Here is a 22,825-nt window from a genome sequence, read left to right on the forward strand (position 1 = left end):
TACCATCATCCAAGTACCAAGCATGGAAAAGAAGCTTGCAACAATCTCTGATTCGGTGAACAAGTGGATGCAAAACTAAGGCAAAGAGAAGAGGCCCAAGAGGGTCCCCCTGCTGAACCCCAGTGGTGGACCTAATGTAAGCATCCCCTACAATACATTCTAGGGAAAGGCAAACATTGTTGTTTCTGCTACTAATCAATACATTAACTAAAAAAACCTTTTATTAATTAATCAAGACCTGAATTATAGTATGGGTCAGATACAACGAAAACAGGAAAAAAAACGAATGTTACATGCTTGTTCCTCCAAGCCTCAAACATAACCCTCCACAAAATAGTTAATGGGCTTCCCTGTGGTTTCTTGTCATGATACAATCTTCGTCCGCATAGCAGCACCCTAAGTGCAACACTCATCATCCTTTAGGGTTCTTGGCCAACGCAAATTTGGTCGTTACAAAATCATTGTTCTATCTGCAGTTATAAGTATCATAGTAGGTTATTAGTATTCAATCTTTAATTACTTTTATTTCTTAACTACAATTGCCCCCTCTATTCGTAATGAGGTATATTGCATATGAATCGTAAGCGTATACTTAACAAATGTTCTTTCTTGAACCAGGGTTTGGGACTAGTATCGGCAGAAACATCTGCATATACGGCACAACATGGCATCCCTAATCTAGAAAAGTGGCTGCTCTTCCTATCTTTTTACATCTTTGCGACTGGCGTTGCTGGAATAAAGTCATGTGCCTTGGGTTTGAGTAATTTGACGAGTCAAACCCTCAAGCAATGAAAACAAAAACCCGTTTCTTTAACGTGTTCAACCGATGCGTTGACATTGGTTCATTGTTTGTAGTAACGGTGTTGTATTTTTTTCAAGACAAATTTGGGAAGTTTTCTTATGGTATCGAAGAAAACTTCCCAAATTTGTCTTAAAAAAATACAACACGGTTATTGCAAGCAATGAACCAATGCCATCGCATCGGTTAAACACGTTAAAGAAGCATGTCTTCGCTTTTAATGCTTGAGGGTTTGACTCGCCAAATTTCTCAAACCCAAGGCACGGGACTTTATTCAAGAAACGCCAGTCGCAAAAATGTAAAAAGATAGGAAGAGCTGCCACTTTTCTATATGCAGATGTTTTTGCTAATACTAGTCCCAAACCCGGGTACAAGAAAGAACATTTGTTAAGTATATGCTTACGATTCATATGCAATATACCTCATTACGAATAAAGGTAGCAATTGTAGTTAAGAAATAAAAGTAATTAAAGGTTGAATACTGAAAACCTATTGTGATAATTATAACTACGGATAGAAAAATGACTTTGTAACGACCAAATTTGTCACAATTTTACTGATAAAGCCTATGAAGGTTGTCACAATTTTCACGGATTCTAATGAAGAAATTTGCAAAGGTCCGCGCATAAATGTGAATACATTGACAGATATCCCCCACCACACAAAATCTCTATGCAAGCTCAATTCCTATAAAGGAAAGATATAATGCACATCAAACTCTAGACCTTATAAAAAATACCAACTCTGAAACCGTTAAAACATAAACACAATTCCTAAAATATACTAGAAGTCTCTCTTTAACTCTTACGAGTGCATCTGCTCATTCAAAATAACGAGGAATACCAGTTATTAGCTTAGTTGATTATATGTAGGGCTGTTCACGAATCAAGCCGAACCGAGCGAGCGTATGCTCGAACTCAGCTCGTATTGAAACCGAGCGGCTTAGTTCGGTTCGAATATAGGGAAACGAGCAGAAAAGTCTTGCTCGAACTCGCTTGGTTTACAACCGAGCAGCTCGGCTTTGCTCGTTCACAATTTCAGAAAAATGGACTCCTGTCTTCCACCGATTCCATACCTGTTCAAAGACATGGCATGACCATAATCAGCGCCATCTTTGCTGCAACGACAACTGATATTAACCGATGACGATTTAAGAGTATTACTCGAACCTAAAATAATCTTTAAATTATAGATTTTCCTTGCAATAGATTAATCGAAACAGGAAGACCTATAAGCGTTCACAAGTGTCCATTTGAAAGATACGTGGAACCGAAGTTCCAACAGCCCAACAAGCATTCATAAGCTTCGTATCGCCTCTGTTCTTGTACTTGTTCAACATTGAATTGAAACAATCGATCTCTAATTGGACGAAAGAATTTCTAGAGTTTGTGGGGAGTGGGAGTCGTATATGTTGATGGGTGGATGTGTGGGTGGAAAAACCCAGCTAAGAATATAAGATACACACATTTAAGGACCATAACAAAACTTTTTTAAAAACAAAGGACTAAATATGTAATATGTAAGATGCTTATAATTCATTTGATTTAAGTAGAAGATAATTATAAAATTAATTATATATTTGTACATACATAATTATATATAATATATAAAATAAATAAAAAATATTCGAGCGGACCTTTGCTCGTTGCTTGGCTCGTCTGCAAACCGAACCGAGCACAGCGGCTCGTTTACAATCGAGCGAAAAAACAAGCGAGCCATTTTCAAGCAATTTCCGAGCGAGTGGCGAGCGAGTTTGAGCGACGAGCGGTTTGGACGGTCCTAATTATATGTTCTTGCTTTTCTGTATAGTTCTTTGTCCATGTGGTAATCAAATCTATATTTGGTTTTTATTGTTTAACAAAATTTTAAATGCTCAATTAGCATTTTGCTTGATACTGACACCACATTGAGCTAAGTTCATGTAAGGTACTTTATTTTGTAAGGCATTCACACATAGAAGTGTTTTTTTTTTTGAAGTTTTGATGTTTTATTGTATTATAGGTATGGCTTATTAATTTTGAAGTAGAATATGCTAAAGAAAAGTTATTCAGCTCAAATGGGCAGTGTTCATGTCTCACACGATTTTCATGTTCACACAACACCCCACCCGACCCTAAGGATTCACGTAAAAGATGGATTGCGCATAGGGGAGGTTATCGCTTTTAAGACCCTTACACAAACTAGACATCGCGCATACTAGTGTTCACGCTAGGGGTGCGTTTTTTAACCTTACCCAAATACCAAACCTGACCCAAAGCCCACCCAAACCCGAATTAGAGAATAATCGAAAAACCCGAACCCGAGCAACCCGAACCAAATGGTTCGGTTATCGAGTCATTTTTTCTCAACAAAAACCCCAAACAACCTGGCCTAAAAAAGCCAAACCCCGAAACTAACCCAAACATTTATCGTCTTTTCTTTATACATGTGTTTTGGTTTTTTGAAAAATTATGTTTTACGGTTTGTTTTGAGACTTTTCAAATACTCTATGATGTTTAATTTTTATGATATTTATTTAGTAGCATGATAATATTTTGTAAATAACTATAAATCATAATTTTTCAAACATCATAGATTATATTCAAAATGTCTTAAAACTTTTTAGATCTAGGGTCAGGTTTACCACTTTGTGGTTCCTTATGACCCGATCTATGGTTCTACAACTTTCTAAGCCACGAATGCGAATCTAGGATTCTAACACTTAACCCACAAACACAACCTTTAATCCGGTTCTTACCTTTCCACACTTCTAGATCTATCCGAACCTTTCGGCCGAATCCAAAATTTCGGAAATCTGAAAAAAAAAACAAACCTGTTTAATAATAAATACCAAAACATAAAACAACCAAATAACAAATCAGTACTTGAAAAGTGTGGAAGAAGGTTTGAGTCTGGTCTGACAAAGAGGGTGGAGCCGTGGAGGAGCGTTTGAGTCTGGCTGAAGAAGAGGGTGGAAGGTGGAGGAGGTTGGACGGCCGGAGGAGGAGGAGTGTGGACGGAAGGAGATGGAGGCGAATATAAGAGAAGTCTGGAGTGAGAATGAAAAGAGGCAGATATTATGATTTATGATGAAAGTAGATGTAGGGTTTTATAATATAAAATAAAATTAAAAAAATATTAAAATTATAATATCGGATAGTTTGGATATCCAAACTATCCGAAAAATCAGAAAACTGATGTTCAAATCTGAATTTTCGGATATCCGGGATTCGAATATCCGAATTTTCGGATAGTCGGATAATTCGGATACGGATACGAATACGAATAGTTTTGAACACCCCTATCTTGAACAATGTACTAGTTTCTTTAATTTTAAAAGATTCTCTAAATCTAATCTGGATAGATTACTTGAAAGATTCTGTGAATCTAGTTATATGGTAATTTAAAACTGATCTTCTAATTAAACATAAAAGCTCTAATCTTTTTAACTTGAATAAGTAATATTGATAGTGTTAATAATAATTTATATTTTTTTTATATTTCTTTTTGTACATCGACACAGTTAATTTTAATTGTCTGTATCTCAACATTTATGGTGTAGGATGAATGCTTTATCTTTGATTTTTACCCTGACAACTAGTGTTGAGTGTCGACATGTTATAGCGAAATCTCATCCATTTTTTAAAATATGATTATTTCAGTTACCGGAGTTTGGGTTAGTAAAAGGAAATGGGTTGGGTGGCACATATTAAAAGATTAAGATCGGATTCAAAGGTACATTTTCGATTGATTTGCAATGCTTTGATCTGTTTTTGAATTTTTGTTTTGTTTTTTTTGTTGATTCGTAGATCAAATTGATATGTTGCAGGATCTATGTAAAAAGGTTAACAAAAAGTAGTTCACCGGTCAACTTGCATGTTTTGACTTGTTTCACACTCATCAAACTCAACTAAACCGAAATCAAACGGGACATTCTAAATTATTGTCTTCTTATTCTTTATTATTAGAACTAGTGGTTAGACCTGTCGCGTTGCAGTGGATGGCATTAAGTTGTAAAAAAGACAACGCGGCGGGTGGCATAAAGTTGTAAAAAAGAAAAATTACGGTTTTATGTTAAGAAAACATAAAATCGTCACTAATTTGCTTTGAGTGCAACTCCGACAGCATTCAATGAACTCTAGTGTCCAAATAATGCTCCAAATAACGCTTACGTTCAACTTTTGTTGAAACAATTTAACGTGCATAAGTTGGCGGCCTATAGCAGCAATATTTTTAACTTTATTCAAAATCCAGTTCTTCATAACAATCTACAGTTTTACACTCAATCTTTCATAAATACCACATGCCCAACTGCTTCAAAACCTGCTCGCCTACTGTGTCAACCTCTAGCTAGACCTGCCGACCAATTAGATATAAAAATAGATTATATTAACTTGAAATATTAAACCAACATGAGTCAAAACGATTAAAATTTTCATGTGGCTCCAAATGGATTATTTCGTCATGCGGTTCCAAACAGGTCATCCGCCGAGCAATAGAGCTTCTAAACGGTTATTTGATGAGTGCCAAAACAGGACATTTTCTAAAGCGTGTGTAAGTGGGTAAACTTTTGTTTTTTTACAGATTCAAACTGGTTTTTTAAAACAGGTGAAAAAACTATGAGCATAAAAGCAGTTTTTTCTAAATGGGTCGTTTTTTATGCAACTGCAAACGGGATAAAATGGACCCGACTACCCATGAACAACTCTTGATGCGGGATAAACCGGGTTAATCTTCATATGGGTAAAGACGGTTTTATTTTATAATACGGGTGAACAGCTAGTTTTCTAGCATGTGGATTGTGGCTAGACGGGTAAGCTTTTCACGCGACTCCAGCAAACTGGACCCGACTACCCGTGAACAAAACTCATTTAACACCCAGACCCTTTCTAGATAAAATAAAAAACAAATTACCAATAAGCTCATTGTAATAGAAAATCAACGTGTAGATCTACATACCGTTATTTCTATAGGCCAACGTGAGCACTAATTCCCTCATAAGCTTTCCATGAGGCAGCACGTACACACCTATACCTCCTCTCCAAAACATGTCCTGCTAAATCAAATGAAAGTTGGTTGCTAAAATGGCTTATAAAGTGTCAAGTGTTTTCTATTTTACCCCTCATAAAACTAATTTGTAAGATCAAACACATACAAAGAGGAACTGTGTTCACCTTTTAAAGAAACCATCCCCTTTTTATTTTAAGAGTTGATAAAATAAAAATAAACTGTCTGCAACTGAAGCAACCATTTTTAAAGCTGCTACTGTTCTTCCTTTTCCTTTAAAAAAAAATTCATTTTTTATTTTTGCACTCTTTCCTCCTTAAGACCTTATACTTCCATGTTGCAGACTTTTTATAAAATTTCCACAATATGATATATATAAATAACGTACCATCGTCGAACCATTTTAGGACAGTCCATGAGAATGGGCCCTCCTCTCGGTTCGCATGTGCCCACTTTGGTTATCAATAGAATGCAGGTCTGCACCCAACCCAAGTAATACCTTGTTTCTCCAATTCTTTAGTTAAGCACCTAATAATATTGATTTAAACAAAAACATTATGAAAAGTTCAAAAGCATAACAAATGTGGCAAATTAGCAATAATAACTAAAATAACAATATACCTTTGACATGGGTGGTCTGAATTGATTTGGATCATTATGAAGCCATGAGGAGGCAACATGACCGATAGCATGCAACTCATGATAAGAATTAGATCCTAACTGTCGGTACAGCAGATTATGCTTATAAGCAGAAACATGTACAGGTTCCATTTCTTGTGATAAGCAAAAATATGATCCTCACGCGAACCCGAAAATACTTGTTCAATTGGAAACGAACTCCACACCACCATTTACCTTCATCGCAGAGTGAGATGAGAAAGAAAGGGAGTTTGAAGAGACTGTGTGCGTTTTTTGTTTATCTGATGATGGAAGACAACGCGTGTAAAGAGTAAACGCAACACAACAATAAGCAAGGCAGCTGTGCTGCAAGACACAGAAAAATGAACATGTGGAGACAACATATCTCTGATAACAACAAAAACAACCATAAAGACAACCTTCAAAGCACATTTTTGTAAGAAGGTTGTTTTTTAAATAGATATATACTAGATGGCGGCAGGGTTTAGTCGCATGCTACTGTTGTATGGTGCAAACTTTACTTCAGCAATGAATACTCACCTTTTCATGGCTGGTGTTCCCAAAACGATTGTGGTGCTTTGCCCTTTGTTACATCTTGTGTTTCTTTGCTCCTGCATTTGACAAAAGCAAATTGTGTGTTTAGTCAGGTGGCATCCGTGGGTTAATGTTAAATGTGTTGTCTTTCATGTTGCCAGGTACAGGTCTCGTTATAAACAAACGAAAATGAAAAACACAAGTTACAACAAAAGGCAAAAAACACCAATGTCTAGCTAATGAGTTAGCAAGCAAAAGGAGGAAAATCAACTGTATCCTAATCGAACCACAAGAATGCAGCAGCAAAAAGTTAGTGAGTGATTTCTTGGTGAGCGGTGTTGCTAGTCCGTACGTAGCCTTTCATTTGAGCGTTCGAGTTCATCTTTGCATGTTGGTTAATTTTACTTTGTGATTTTTATTGATTGGTGTCATTTTGGGATTCTACTGCTTTTTTATTGTGGTTATATATGCTTTATATTTTGTTGCAGGATATAGCTGTACGTAGTTATGGGTTAACTGAACATCAATGTTGCTGATAGTAATTTAACTGGTAATTGAACATTTATGTATGCATGTTGATTTATGCTAAATTATGCTTTTAATTGGTTGATCAATGGCGTCATGGGATTCCACTGTACACTCATGCGTTTTCAGATTGGTGCATAACTTCCACGTTGCCTATATAAACTTATTATTATTATTATTATTATGTCATATTAATCGATTGTTTATTTCTTGGTGAAACGGTACATAGATGAAGTTTCAAAGTTTACGTATTTAGCTTAGCTATTTGTGTGTATTTCATGGTACATAGATGAGGTTTCAAAGTTTATGTATTTGGGTATATTTCATGCAGTTTCTTAGCATTTAATTTTTTATATATATACCATTTCTTGTATAGCTGTGTGGTTGAGTAGTCACAAATGATCATGCGGTTGAGTAGTCATAGATGATTGAGTTACTAAATGTGTTTCTCTTGGTTTGATCATTAGCTTTGTCAAATTATCATTGATTCTATGCACAAAAGCTGTTTGATGAATGCCCATGAATTTCCGTTTACTTGCGTTTTTATGGTTATTTCATTGTTGCAGGTTAATATGAAGATGATTTTCTTACCGATTCACTCTACATTTTTTTTTGCTTTACGAGATTCAGAGATGCCTTTGTGTATTGCAGGTTTCATATGTTATTCTACAGTTTGATACTTTTTAATCATATATTAAAGATTAATTTTTTTTTTCCCAGTATTCTTTTAAAAGCTAACATCCTAGAATGCGCCAGCTCAATCTAGAAATCCATCATTCGAATGATGATATTTCTTGTAAAAAAAAAACAAAAAACTATCAAATCTCAAACAAAAACAAAAAAGCCAATTGAGGGTTTTGCTACATGCTTTTTTTAAGGAAGAACAACAACCTTTTCCCTATCATGAAAATGAATAATCAAATGATGGCCATACCATAAGAAACAACTGAACTAGTCCTGTTACTATTATTATTATCACAAACCAAACCTACACTAATTTATATCATATTTTAGATGTTACTTATCATTTATATTATACCTTGAGGGAAAAAAAGTTCATGTTCATCCAAACTGTTTAATACTAATTGTCTATCCTACATATCTTATGGCATTTTGTGTAAGGCTAAACACATATTTTCTTTCTTTATTTGAATACCTACGTTAACTAGAGTTTGAGTAAGGGTGTTATTTAGGAGTAGAATTAAAGATTATATGAGTTGTCATTCTAAAATAAAATTGTAAGTTCTTAAACTCATTTTTGGTTTTGGTGATTGAAATAATATTACCATCTTAATGATGAATACACTTTTGGCATTATAGATCTTATGATTTGTACCATGTCTTGTACTTTTCTAACTGAAATATTGTATAGGTAAAGTAACTGTTGTGCATAGTGCATCCACTTTTAACAATTATCAATAACTGATCAGCTAGATGTCTTTTATAACTCTCAGATTTTGAATTATAATAAGTCAGAAATCTAGCGTAGCGTTCATCTTGTGATAGATTGATTTGCTGAATGTGGTTCACGGTTTTTGAAATCCTCTAAAAGAAAATTTTTCGCTTGCCTCTTTATAAAAATTATACTGTTTTGTTTAGAATGCAAAGAGAAAAAAAATCCTAATGTGATTATGACATTAAAATATCGTGCGTTACAATTGGCGGATCTAGCTGAAGATAGAGATCCTAATTTGCGAATAATTTCTTTGCTCAAATATAAATTTTACTTGATTGTAAACCAGTATCAGTTTGTGCTTACACGGTTAAACCTAATGTTCTATATGATTTACAATTTTTATTTGAAAATAATTATAAAATTGGCATGATTATAAAAAAAATTCATGTGACTTTATCATAATATTTGGTATGTTTGTTTCTACAGGGTTTTTAGGCTGAACAGGACACTGATTAAGTTTATGCTCAAATCACATTATTCTCATGGAAGGATGTAAGAATTTTGATGAATTTTACCTTTAAATAGCAAGTTGTTGTTTTTCCTAATTATAATGTAAAATATGCAGCAAAGTGATCTGAAGAGTCTGGACTAAGTTCCCACTCATGGTGGGCTCTCGGTGCTCCGAAAGCACACAAACGAGTTCGTACCTGCTTTCGTAAATTAGCTGTTCAGTTTTCTTATCTTAACAAGTAATGGATTAGCTTTTGATAAAAAAAATCAGTAACTATATGATCACACATCGTTTATAGTCCGTATCAATTATATTAGCTTTTGACTGACATCCATCAGTTTTTTTTTTATATATTTTTGATTGATTCTTATTTACTTTCAGATGTTTTTTCTTTCTCAGGATACGCTGTCGAAATTAATATTCTTCTACCTTCAGGTTTATGCCAGCAAAAACGGGCAAGAGTTGACTGGCCGAGCTACTTGCATGCTCTAGCTATAAAAGGGTAATCATGGTAAGATTCTAATTAGTTTTTATATTTTTGAATAATTGTTCCAAACATTGGTTCCTAACTTCGTTTTGTTTTGCTTATTTGCAATATATAATAAATTGGGAATCTTAAATCATGATGAACATTTAAAAGAGGTGCACATTCTTGCTAGGGGTGAGCAGAAAACCAAATTAACCGAAACACCCAAACCCAAGCATTAACCGACGATTATTTTTTTTGTTTTTTTAAAACGATTTTGGTTCGGTACTTCGTCTATCTATTTTTAAAAACCGAACCAGATAGACTAACCGAAAAAAAGATTGGGACTAAACTTTGAAGACGAATAAGATGATGAATAAAGATTGAGACTAAACATTTTATATTTTTTGATCAAGTACTTTGTTGAGTTTTAAACTCTACTACTCTAGCAACTTTGTATTTGTATGGTTCCACGTAACACGCTCATATTTTTGTTTTTTGAACTCTAATACACTCTTGCAAGCTTAAAATATGCATTTACACCTTTTGATTTTTTTTGCAATGTCTACACTGAATAAAAAGAAAATGAAAAGAAACAACCGAGAAATAACCGAACTGAAACCAAAAATAACCGAAAACCGATCGGTTGGTATACTAACTAAATAACCGATGACTTCGGTTTGGGTTATGGTTTTGCCTAATAACCGAACTGAACCGTGCTCGACCCAGATTCCTGGCACCGGGTTTACCTTAAAAGTTATTATCATATGCTTATAAAATTGACATCTAAATGAGACTTGATATATATTTTTTTTCCTGCAGGAATGAGAGGTCATTCTAGAAGAGCGGGCAGACCCAAGGATTAACTGCTTTTGTCAGGGGATTTGGTTATAATGAAAACTTTGATGATGCATGATTTCACACCACCTATTACATTATGATATTATCATTTGAGTCTGGTGGCCCTAAAGGGTAGGTTTTATTACATAATGTATAGTCATGATGTTCTGATCTTAATAAAATGGCGCGTAAAACATATTTTTTCTGGGTTTCTTTCATAGATTTTACTGACTGTAACGCATTGAATAAGGTGGTTGAATTCGGTGGAACGGAAGTTAATGGAGGAAGCATAAGTGTGGAGGAAGCAAAGCCCAAGGTGTGATGGAGGTTGTGGCGGCAGGAGTCACTGAAGAGGTAGGTTTGGTGGCAGAGATGGTGGTGGTGGCAGTGATGGTGGTTATGGACCTTTGTGATTAGGACATTTAAATCCTCCAGGAAATTTGCCTTTTGTACTTGAAAGAAAAGGTGGGAACGGGAAACCTCTAATCTAACTGCATTCATAAATGGCCTTTTCTTGGTTTTAAATGAGTCTATTTTAAGTCTGTCCATATGTGATATTTGACTTCGCGTAAATAAAATGCTCTGGTTTGCAGGACATAATGTTAAATTTTTATTCATATACATTTTCGATTTAATAACTGGTATATGTTGATTAAGAATAATAATACCTATATACCTACCACACTTAAACGTGTGTGTGAGTGAGAAAATTTTCTCAGTTTTACCATCTAAAAATACCTCTTTGCTAAAAAAGTTGAATATGATCGAGCAACGCTTCTTACTCTTTATCGTCTATAAATGTTTTATGTTTCCATTTATTAACTTTATTATGCAAGATTGCAAGCTACCAAATTCACATGTATATAAAACTTCATACTCAAGTTCACTATGGAAGTTAAACCAAAGTTACATTTGTTGCTTTATGAATCACAAACCTCTAATCATATGAACCAAAGTAAAACGACTTTGGCAACAAAGGGAAGCACCGGTTCACATTTTTTGGAAAGTGAAAATATTATACCAACATAAATAAAATTATATTCCGAACAAATCGTTTGAAAATTAAAGCACCACATAAAAAATCGTAACGGGAAAATATGTTCTCTTTGTCTAGAAACATAATAAGTAGTTGTTTATTATCCTTTTTGTTTTTTTTTATTTATCTTTTAATTTACTTAAATTTTATTAGCCATTTTAAAGAATTTTTTAAGTGCTCTCTCCACCCTTTTTCATTTTAGGTAAATGAGCTTTTGATTTATTATGCAGGTATGTTAATTTTCTTTCTTTACATTTTAATATTCTCATTTTTTGTATCTTAATATTCTTTCACATGTAATAGTTAAGTACTTACGACGTTTACAACTTTTCTTATTCATTTGTTTCGCAAGTCAAGATTACCATTTTTGGTAAGCGACTCAAGGTAACCATTTTTAGTAAATGGGTCATATATAAACTCACCATTTTAGAATGTAGTCGTCACATTCTCGTATTAATATTCTCGTTCACCGGACGGGTAAAGACGTAAAGTACTAGTTATTAAAAATTGTGATGTTGTTTTTAACAAATTGATTATAAACTGGTGCTAGGTTAGGTAAGGTTAGGTGTAAGAGTCATTTTAAACAGAGTTTCAATAAATAAGCAAACACATGATTGATTGTAAAGTAAATGAATGAATGTAGTAAAATGAATAATAAGAAAGTAACATCAGGCGTTTCAATTATCATCATCAAAGAAGCATACAATAATAATAAGATAAAGCCTAGAAATCGAGAAAGATAAATTGCAAGAAAACAAAACAAAGCATTAACCTAGATGCACATACAAGAACACTGTAAGTAAATAGATATCAATGAATGAATCAAGACAGAAGACAACAGACTAGGGCAAACAGAAACAGCAATAATAAATCAATAATAGAATGGTGCCGTCGAATTCGTTACCTCCGGAGAGCAGAAGAATGGTCATTTTATTACTAATAATTAATTGATTTTTATAACTACCTACGTGCTTAGGTGCTGTTTGTTTTTTGCAGTCAGCAGAACGCATTTGGAAGAAAAGGTTGACCAAACCTCTGTATTCTAACAGCTTGTTTTTTAACGTCTTATTGTTAAAATAAACTAGTGGTGGTGTACAAACTGTGGTAGTGGGTTGTGCTGGATGGTGACAGTGGTAGTGGTGGGTGGTGGTGGACGGTGGTGCTGATAGAAGGCGGTGGTGGTTAGTGGTGGCAGAAGGTGGTGGTGGGTGGTGGACAGTGGAGGTGGACGATCGCGATGGAAGATGGTGGTAAACGGTGGTGGTGGTGGTGGACAGTGGTGGCGGTGGACGGTGGTGGCAGATTGGGGTGGTGGACGATTGTGGTTGCGGTCGGTGAGTGGGTGTGGAGTGGACGGTGGGGGTGGACCATGGTGACGGCGGTGATGGCGGACGGTGGGTAGGGTGGGTGGTGGATGGTGGTGGTGAGCGATGGGTGGTGGTGGTGGTGGACAATGGGTGTTAGTAGGGTGTGGTGTTTTAACCCTCTGCAGAAGATCTCAGAAGTGGATATGCCAAGGTTGCACCAAGAAGTGTTTACGCATACGTTTTTTTAATGAGATGTCTTCGAGAAAACAAACAGTCTGCAGATGGCAATGTCTACGAGTGGTCTGCACGGCGCAAACAAAAGAGCCTGCGTAGATCTTTTACAAAAAAACAAACATCGCCTTATTCAGTAATCTAAGACATCATCGCCATAAAGGATTACTCATACGTTGAAGATGTCTCTTTGATTAAAGGATTACTCAAGGGGCGGATCAGTGTTGACCCATGGGGAGCGTAGGCACCCACTCAAATATATCTAATTTATGTTATAGCTTCTAATATATTAAACACAATGACACATGTGTCACATCCTTACTTTTTCCAGTGCCCCAAACCCAACCTTTTGAACTCAACTTTTCAAGCCTAAATTTTATTTTGTTTTGAAAAATAACATCATCATCATCATCATCATCATCATCGTACTCAGTATATCCCATCAATAGCAAAGCTATGGTAGGGTCTGAGGAGGGTAAGATGTAGACAGCCTTACCTTTACTCTGTAGGAATAGAGAGACTGCTTCCGGTGAGACCCCCGGCTCGATAGTAGTTTTGCATCAAGCCTTGGACATAAGGCGCATAACACTCAACCATCGGCACACCGGTTGATTGGTGCATGTACCATTGTCTTTCGGCTATCAACGCCACCACATGATGCCTGATTAACCTTCCGCCACTTTTAACATTATTTTCACGAGATTAGTAAAATAGCGTCAAAATTGGTGCAATAGTGCTATTTTTGCCCACCCGAGAGTTCACACACATATACATTATATGCGCGCACCACAAGCAGGGCGTCATAAATAGAAAATTACTTAGTTGTCTAACACATCATAAATAGAAAATTTTGAAGCAACATATAATTAAAGTCTAATATTTTTGTATTTGATAAAAAGTCATTCACAAATGTGGCTTGCACATTCCTAAAAATGGGCGGTCCTGTAGAGTGAGTTCAAAAACACAATTTACAATTATTTTGAAGTGTCTTTATTGATCATATATAGGCACATGAGTCGAACCATCTTTCTACAAACATAGATTGAATATGCATAAGGTTCATATAAGTGGTTTTGTCTTAACTAAACGTATTCTATCATTTTTCTTTTTCCTTTTTTTTGCTTAAAACTAGATGGTTTACCAAACTCGTGATAAATTATATATATATATAACACATAAGTAACAACTTCTTTGACCAACCATCTAGTTTTTAAATTTGTGTTAACTATTAACAATTAGTTTAGCCATCTCGATGGCTAACATGTTATGTCTAATTTTCGGTATCCAGAAAATACCAATTAAACTTGATTGCTAACATTATACATATTATACTGTGAATAAGCAGGGGTGACATAATTAGAGTAATATAGGTGTTAACAGATTATCAGGGTTGCCAAACATGATTGATTCAATGCAAAAATGAAAGTCAGTTCTGATGAACGGATCAACTTAGGGTGCACCTAACATAGTTACATACTAATTAAGAATGCACCAATATAAACCACACTGCGTAAGAATACATATCGATTCTAACAAGTGTATGGAAGGTAGGGTGGGGTAGTAAGATGTTGAAAAAAATGATAGTGAGTTAGAATGAATGTTTGAGGCTGGTCCATGACACATTTAAACTATCATAGATCGCCTTCCTCGGTAATTTAAGGATTATTTTCCTTTATACTATATATGTAACACGTATGATATTCGTATGATTTGTCTTTGGGGTGACAATTAACTTTTTTTTTTGTTGCAAGGTGTTTAACTTCGCTCCCTTTTGGGGAAAGTTTTTTTTTTCACCTATTCCTTGCTAGTTGCTTTCACCTATTCACCATTGGATTCCTTGCAAGGTGTTTTAACTTTTTTTTTTTTTCACAAATGTCAAGAAACAAACAAATAAACTAATTGTTTCTAAAGCACATCGTGTGTCCGTGTGCCACTCGTTTAGGAATTCTATCATGCCCCATTCCCCAACCAAAGACGATCACTTTTAGGGGAATCACATCGTCAAGTTAAACAATAAGTTGTTGAACATCTGATCTATTAATGTTATCCTTACAGTCTCAAACCTCTTCACATATGAATTACAAGAAAATCCAAACTCCCCAAGAAAACTTTAAATATACAAATCAATTTATTCGAGTCATACCCAAAATCTTTTGTATTTAGTTTTACTTTATTATTAGGTAACAAGATAACCCAATAAGTTTTTAGTTTTTATGCTTAACTAGAAAAAGCCAAAATTCTTTGAAAATATGAACAAAACAACACATGCCTTTAACGACCAGTGAAAGAACACAAAGCAAGTGCGTTAATGCTTAAAGCTTTAAGTGTAAACTCTGATAAACACCTAAAATCCCAACAACACCTAGTTATTATCATCTCCAAAAACCTAATCAATCACCAAAAGTAGTCTAGACAGAACTAAAACAAACACATTTACTTATATAGAGTCCATAAAAACTTACGATATCAATACAACTCCTTACAAAGTTATCATTCCTTTGTTTTATGCTTTATTGAGTTGCACTATTTACTCTTTGCTTTGTACCATATCTTAAAATTTTTTCTACATTTTATGTTTTTTATTGTTTCAACTTTTTTACTCTTTTTATGTTTTGCTCTAATTTTTACAAATTAACATGTGTGTAAGGTTCAACATGTTTACGTCTATTTTCATTGTTTTGTGGTCTATAACCGTCTCGTAACACGCAAGTCTTAATTCTTAAAAACTATATAATTGAAAACAACAATACGACACTATAGTACCATACCCAGCCCCCTCATTGAGTTGAAGTCTTGAACATCCATCGTGGTAAAGATTCGGAAAACAATCAAACAGCTTGCTGACATGGAACCAAGTGGCCAATAGGGACACAATATGTCACGTGGCCCGTCACGTGCTTGAAACTCATTCGGTCACCTATCCTTCTCTCACCCATTTCTTCTTTCAATCTTCAAACGACACCGTTCCGATAACTCCGATCGTAATTTATTTCACCAGCTCCTCACATGGACGACGGATCCGCCGGTAATCTAGTTCCGGCAGTCAAGTCAGAACTCAAAAGAACCTATTCCGATACCCTCCCGACGGAATCCGACGCCGGAAAAATGATCGAAACGGTTCAACCGGAGACCACGGATAAGGACTTGTTGTGTCCGATCTGTATGCAGATTATTAAGGACGCGTTCATGACGTCATGCGGACACAGCTTCTGTTACATGTGTATTATCACTCACCTTGATAATAAGAGCGATTGCCCTTGCTGTGCGTCTTCGGTCACTGCTAATCAGCTTTACCCTAATTTTCTTCTGGATAAGGTTTGTTGCTTGTTAATTGATGAATTGCTAGGTAATTTGTAGCTGATTGATGAGTTATGTATCGGTTAATTGAAATAGTTTTACAGGATTATGTGGTTTTGCGGTGATGATATGTTTTATGATGTAACGTACTAATCGAGTATGTCGTTAAAGTGGAACATAATAAATTTAGTTAGGTGGTGAACTTTTTGAGTATTAATGATGCGGAATATGGATGCATATGTGGGGAAGTGACAAGTCATGTGTTGTTATATGGTGTTGTTGATGGATAGGCCTTTCGTTATGTATAAATCAATCTTACGTGCTTGATATCTTTCTGTTTACTAAAATTTTGTAATGTGAGTTGTTTCAAACATACTTGGGAAAACTCACATTACAAGGTTTCAGCAAGCAGGAAGACTCCAAGTACATAAAATAAGAATGAGTGATTTAAGAGCTATAATACATCATCTAAGAACTTATGACTTGTCATTTTGCTATATATGCATCTATATTGTGCGATATTGATGCTTTAGATATTCATCCCCTAAATGAGTTTAGTAAGTTTCACTTTAGTGACATGGCTGTTTATTATGTTTGATCATATAGCATACCGTTGTTGTCTCTTATTATATGATATTTTACTTTGTTTCAAGTAAATATTGTTTGTACCTTGAAAAAAGTTAATTCGCAATGCAGCTTATTGTTAAAGGTTTCTCTGTACCAAATGTAGCTATTGAAGAAGACTTCTGCTTTCCAAGTTTCAAAAAGTGCCTCCCCGTTAGAACAATTCCGTCTAGCATTACTCCAGGTTAGTGCTTATTATGAGATAAATATTTCTTTTACTTTCCCTTTGTAGTTTATTTATCTTATAAGTTTGTGTTACCTAGCAATTTGTGTTACCATGAATTGTCAACGCAATAGTACGATTAGTGGATGAAACATGTTAATTTTCTTCTGTCATTTTATACTTTGTAGCCACACGTGCAACTGCTTTTTTCAAACACTTTTACCCTCAACTAATTGTGTATACCATTTGGATTCGCTAGTCTTTTTAAGTTGTTGTGTACATTTGTGTAAGTGCTATTGTAACACTCGTTGTGATCCTTAGACAGGGTTACCAAGTGTCATTAAAGGAAGTGGATGCATTGCTATCATTGCTTTCTGAAAAGAAAAGAAAAATGGAGCAAGAAGAAGCCGAGAGAAGTATGCAAAATCTTCTTGATTTCTTGCATTTCTTGAGGAAAAAGAAAATTGATGAACTTAATGAGGTTTGTTTTATAAATAAAAGCTAATAATTCAAGTTAATAGATCATTTTTTTAACTTTATTTTCTTGCAGGTGCAAACTGATATGCAATATATCAAAGAGGATGCTAGTTTGGTTGAGAGGCATAGGATGGAGTTGTATAGAGCAAGGGATAAATATTTATCAAAAATGCAAATGCAGACCGGTGAATTACAAGAATCGAGATCTTGGTTTTCTTCATCAACACATAAAGACAATGGTGACCTTATATTTGCATCCATGAGAACACACGGGGGAGTTCCTAGTGATAACTTTCATTACAGTAATGTAGATGGAAAATCTCAAGCTTCTTCATTTGGAGCACCGGGGAAAGAAGCCTCTAGTGCATTGACTTCACAGCATACAAGTCAGTCTAGTATTGCTGTTACTCGTAAGAAACGTGTTCAATCTCAGGTGAGTTAAGTTAAATAAATGCTTTTTTTAATCCATGATTATTCATGTATGTTAATTTCTAGTGGTCCGTTTTCCGCAGTTCAATGACCTGCAACAATGTTACTTACAAAAAAGGCGTCAGTTAGTGAATCCATCACCCAATCATGAAAAAGGGGATGATGATATCATGCAAAGGGAAGGCTATAGTGAAGCCTTGTCTGATTTTCAATCTGTGCTATCTACATTTACACAATACAGGTATCTATAATCATTTCTCTGTTTATGTCGCAAATTTAAAATCGTCACTAATGTTTATAACTTTCATGTTTGTTGTTTGTTTGTATACTCAATTAGTCGACTAAGGGTGATTGCAGAACTTAGGCATGGGGAGATCTTTCATTCAGCTAACATTGTATCTAGGTATGAAATATGATAGCAGTTGTATGGCGTTTATTCGTTTTTCCTTAAAAGTTTATGTAAACAATTTGAAATTTGTACTGAAATTTGCGCTTTGTGCTTTACTACAGCATTGAGTTTGATCGTGATGATGAAATGTTTGCTACTGCTGACGTTTCAAGGCGTATAAAGGTTTTTAACTTCTCGACGGTGAGCATTTTTCTTTCTTCAAAATGTTTAATGTAAGCGATAAATTACTAAAAAGCCATGACTATTGTTAATCATGTGTTTTAAATTTTTGGTTTTTTTTCAGATTGTTAATGAGCCCCCTGAAGCACATCGTCCAGTAGTTGAGATTCCCACACGGTCAAAGCTTAGTTGCTTGAGCTGGAACAAACATACAAAAAACTATATAGCTAGTAGTGATTATGAAGGAATAGTATTTGTCTGGGATGTGAATACTCAGCAGGTAGTTAAATTCTGGTTACAAGTGATTTCCCGTTCTTCTACATAAGATTAAGGTTTAGAAAAACAGTCTCTATTGATAATTTTGTTAATTTTATCATGTTCAGAGCGTGAGGGAGTATGAAGAGCATGAAAAACGAGTATGGAGTGTTGATTTTTCACGTATAGAACCATCAATGCTTGTATCAGGCAGTGATGATTGTAAGGTATTGCTATTACTCTTTTTTCTTCTAAATTCGCTGATTCTAGCAATATTTCGTATTCGGTTTTCGTTATGTGGTATGATGTTTCTTATATTATCTAAAATTATTTAGTTATTCTACTAATAACAGATATTTCATCGTCATTTTTGTTTCACAGGTGAAAATTTGGTGCACAAGGCAAGAATCAAGTGCTATTAACATTGATATGAAAGCAAACATATGTTGTGTCAAGTACAATCCTGGATCCAGCACTCACATTGCGGTAATTTTGCTTTCGTTATCCATACATGTTCGGTTTGATAATTTCATCATTGTGCATTATATGTGTGAAATTGCATATTTACTCAAGTAAATTAGTTAAAGCAGCATTTAAACGAAAGATGGGAATTTGCAGGTCGGCTCAGTAGATCATAATATACATTATTATGATTTAAGGAACACCAGTCAATCTCTTCATGTCTTTAGTGGCCACCAAAAAACCGTTTCATATGTAAAGTTTTTGTCCAATGATGAGCTGGCATCTGCATCTACAGACAACACTTTACGTTTATGGGACGTGAAACATAATCTTCACGTGAGCTAACTTGGCTTATTTTCTCTTTTCTTGATTCAATTATTTCAACTCTTTTTGTGACACCTCATGTCAATTTTTTCAGGTTCGTACATTTAGAGGTCACACAAACGAGAAGAACTTTGTTGGTCTCTCGGTAAACAATGATTTCATCGCGTGTGGCAGTGAAACAAATGAAGTGTACAGTTATCATAAGGTAAGTTACAGACTAAGTATATTAAATTTTTAGGGCTAAATGCATAAAAGATGGAATAAAAAATTTCTATGAATTTTCAGGCAATCTCAAAGCCGCTGACGTGGCATAGATTCGGTACACCTAATCTGAACGATAGTGATGATGATCCAGGATCTTACTTCATTAGTGCTGTATGCTGGAAGAGTGACAGTCCTACATTGTTAGCTGCTAACAGTCTAGGAACCATCAAAGTTTTAGTTCTTGCAGCTTAGATCCCGACCCTTGATCATCATCAACCTGAGCCTGTTACTGGATCTTTGTTATTGGTTAGTGCTTTTTATTTGTACATACATACTTGGTTCATCTATAGATAGAGATAATCATGATGTTTTGTCAGCTTTAGTTACTGTTTTGATTGTAATTTATCAAATATGATAGTATTATTAAACTGAAACAAGTAAGATAATGCTACAGACACCACTTATTAGCGATAAGAAAGGGGAAAACATATGGTAATTATGTGTGTTAAACACTTAGACATTTAGGCTTCCGCTGCTTTCATGGCTTCAAACCTTGGTTCCTTTCCTTGGAATTTCATGCCAGCATATAATTTCATATAATCACCAAATACAAATCTCGGGTAAACTTGTTTATCCTTTGATTCTTCCTTCACCAATTTCGGAGCGGGATAGATCACAGCATCATTCCCAGGGTTGTAAAAGGATGCAATCGACATTCGTGTTTCATTTGTTTGAGCAATTACTCTATGCATCACACTTTTGTACCTTCCGTTTGTGATCACCTGTCATTCAACCATAAAACTTTACAAGTTAGGGACATTTCACAATTTAAGGAACCTGTTTAATTGTTTTCTTACCTCTATCTGGTCGCCGAGGTTGACAACAATCGAATGGTGCATAGGTGGCACATCGATCCATTGACCATCTTTTTGTAGTTGGAGTCCACTGACTTTATCATCTTGAAAGAGCAAAATGATGCCACCAGCATCAGTATGTGCTCTTAGCCCCTTGATCAAATCTGGTGTAGGGCATGGTGGATAGTTGCTAACCTTGGTCCCAAAGTTTGGACCCTTTGACTTCGGCCCATAGAATGCTTTCTTCAAGTATCCTTTCTCCACTCCTAGGTTCTCACATAGCAAATCCAAAAGATCCTCCGCTAATTTCTCTAGTTTACCGGCAAAATCCCTCATTACATCCCTGCATAATCGTAATAGTTTTAATAATCATGATCGTGCAACATAACGTGGTGACTTGATTATACAAAATGCTGTTCACCTGTATTTATCATCAAGATCAGGTATTTCAGAGATGTTTGAACTAGGGAGATGGCGCAAGAAGAAAGTGCTCTCCCAGTCGATATTATCCACTTCGGTCTTAACGCCTTCCAATGCTTTGGCTGTTACCATTTCCTTGAATCTTTGCTCCATACACTTCTTGTAATGCTCTTTTGTCATTCTTTCCACTGTGTCCAGCAGCTCATGTGAAATCCCATGGTTCACCAGCTACACATACAATACACAATTAAGCACACCCCTAAAAATGTGACTGTGTTCAATGCTTTTGTTTTGACTTTTGAGGTAAATGTTGCATGTTTGGTGGCGAATATTTATTGGTAACAAAAACGGAATGACATAGATGTGTTAGTTGAAACCGATCGAATCACCCAAACCTAAGCAAGTCAGCTGGTTTGAGATCCAAACTGTTTGGTTTTTGTTGTTTGAAACTTGGAGCTGGCCATGTCAACCGGACCATCCGTTTAAACCTTTTATCATTTATAAACTTTTTCAATTTTTAGAATGAGTTGCACATGCATTATAATTGTGAACCATCCTTAACATTTGAACATTTTAATACAAACTAATGGTTTTGAAAGCAAAAAAAAAAATTCAAACAGTCAAACTGCCAAAACAAACCGTTAAACCCACAAAACGATAAAGCTGGTTCATTGACCACCGGTTTGGTGTTGTTCCCCAAAATGTAGTTGGTGGTTCAACATAATATATTCAAAACCGAGACCATTAACACCCTTAAGACTAGTAAATGGCTAGATGGCCTTCAAGAGTGTTAAAAACTTAAAATGCCGAAAACGTGTTGTTTGATGGTGAATATACCTCAAAGAATCCCCAGTTCTCACAAGCATCCTTAATCTTGTCCATGGTGACACTTCTCTCATCACCATTCAGCTTCTCCATGTTGATCAAAGGGAAGTTTTCCATTTCTATTTTTGAATAAATAAAGTATTTTTCTTCTATTTTTTGTTTTGTGTGATCTGCGAAGAATGTGGAATATTTGCCTTCCAATTTATAGGTAAACTAGTTAGGCATGATTGTCTTAAGGTGGTGAAGATTGGCCTACCCATTATAAGCTTATGTCACTTCATTTTAAACTTAATTTAACATGTTTTTTATATATTACAAAATATTATTCTATTTTACTTTTAACGGCGTTTTTATATATTAATTAAAAAATATTATTTAGCATGATGAATGAGGTAAAGTATGAAACTATGCATTGCACATAGACATGCGTTCATTATTAAAACATATTTTTCTGCCTTGTTAATCACATTATTAACGTTAAGATTTCCAATTTGGGTGGTAATGACAAGAATTAAGGGCCCACTTAGTCGGCCTGATGGCAATTATGGCTGCTTTTTATATGTGTGTCAAATGGGTCATTTTTAACTCAAGTTTGGCTTCTTTTTTTTTTTATCTTCAAACAAATACAACTATTACACTATAAGGGGGGTGGG

General features: G+C 35.1%; 2 protein-coding genes and 1 long non-coding RNA gene across 3 annotated transcripts; 1 reads left to right on the top strand and 2 right to left on the bottom strand.

Annotated features, from left to right (window-relative positions):
* Window positions 1-5,062: 5,062 nt before the first annotated feature.
* Window positions 5,063-6,352, bottom strand: LOC143560479 (uncharacterized). The gene is made up of 3 exons (XR_013140132.1): window positions 6,174-6,352; window positions 5,738-5,831; window positions 5,063-5,134 (listed from the first exon to the last, which is right to left on the bottom strand). It is a non-coding gene; the product is annotated as an uncharacterized LOC143560479 (long non-coding RNA).
* Window positions 6,353-16,251: 9,899 nt separating this feature from the next.
* LOC143560490 (E3 ubiquitin-protein ligase COP1-like) lies at window positions 16,252-20,424 on the top strand. The gene is made up of 13 exons (XM_077048783.1): window positions 16,252-16,585; window positions 17,298-17,375; window positions 17,680-17,835; window positions 17,905-18,264; window positions 18,344-18,501; window positions 18,598-18,663; window positions 18,771-18,849; window positions 18,953-19,108; window positions 19,212-19,310; window positions 19,465-19,569; window positions 19,702-19,881; window positions 19,964-20,074; window positions 20,155-20,424. The coding sequence occupies exons 1-13, from the start codon at window positions 16,277-16,279 to the stop codon at window positions 20,323-20,325; spliced, it is 2,028 nt and encodes a 675-aa protein (XP_076904898.1). The 5' UTR covers window positions 16,252-16,276; the 3' UTR covers window positions 20,326-20,424.
* Window positions 20,425-20,571: 147 nt separating this feature from the next.
* Window positions 20,572-22,300, bottom strand: LOC143560491 (1-aminocyclopropane-1-carboxylate oxidase 3-like). The gene is made up of 4 exons (XM_077048784.1): window positions 22,185-22,300; window positions 21,349-21,575; window positions 20,931-21,270; window positions 20,572-20,855 (listed from the first exon to the last, which is right to left on the bottom strand). The coding sequence occupies exons 1-4, from the start codon at window positions 22,287-22,289 to the stop codon at window positions 20,595-20,597; spliced, it is 933 nt and encodes a 310-aa protein (XP_076904899.1). The 5' UTR covers window positions 22,290-22,300; the 3' UTR covers window positions 20,572-20,594.
* Window positions 22,301-22,825: the final 525 nt, after the last annotated feature.

Source organism: Bidens hawaiensis, unplaced genomic scaffold (assembly GCF_021521415.1).
Source record: "Bidens hawaiensis isolate Kalapana, Puna unplaced genomic scaffold, B.hawaiensis_p1.1 tig00020341_1, whole genome shotgun sequence".
In the NCBI taxonomy this organism is placed as follows: Eukaryota; Viridiplantae; Streptophyta; class Magnoliopsida; order Asterales; family Asteraceae; genus Bidens; species Bidens hawaiensis.

Bases quoted from the DNA above. Each gene is read 5' to 3' on its own strand.
- LOC143560490 (XM_077048783.1), top strand. From the start codon at position 16,277: ATGGACGACGGATCCGCCGGTAATCTAGTTCCGGCAGTCAAGTCAGAA. The intron at 17,376-17,679 runs GTTAGTGCTTAT...ATCCTTAGACAG, and splicing joins TCCGTCTAGCATTACTCCAG to GGTTACCAAGTGTCATTAAA. The intron at 17,836-17,904 runs GTTTGTTTTATA...ATTTTCTTGCAG, and splicing joins AAATTGATGAACTTAATGAG to GTGCAAACTGATATGCAATA.
- LOC143560491 (XM_077048784.1), bottom strand. From the start codon at position 22,289: ATGGAAAACTTCCCTTTGATCAACATGGAGAAGCTGAATGGTGATGAG. The intron at 21,271-21,348 runs GTGAACAGCATT...ACGATTATGCAG, and splicing joins GATCTTGATGATAAATACAG to GGATGTAATGAGGGATTTTG. The intron at 20,856-20,930 runs GTAAGAAAACAA...GTTGAATGACAG, and splicing joins ACCTCGGCGACCAGATAGAG to GTGATCACAAACGGAAGGTA.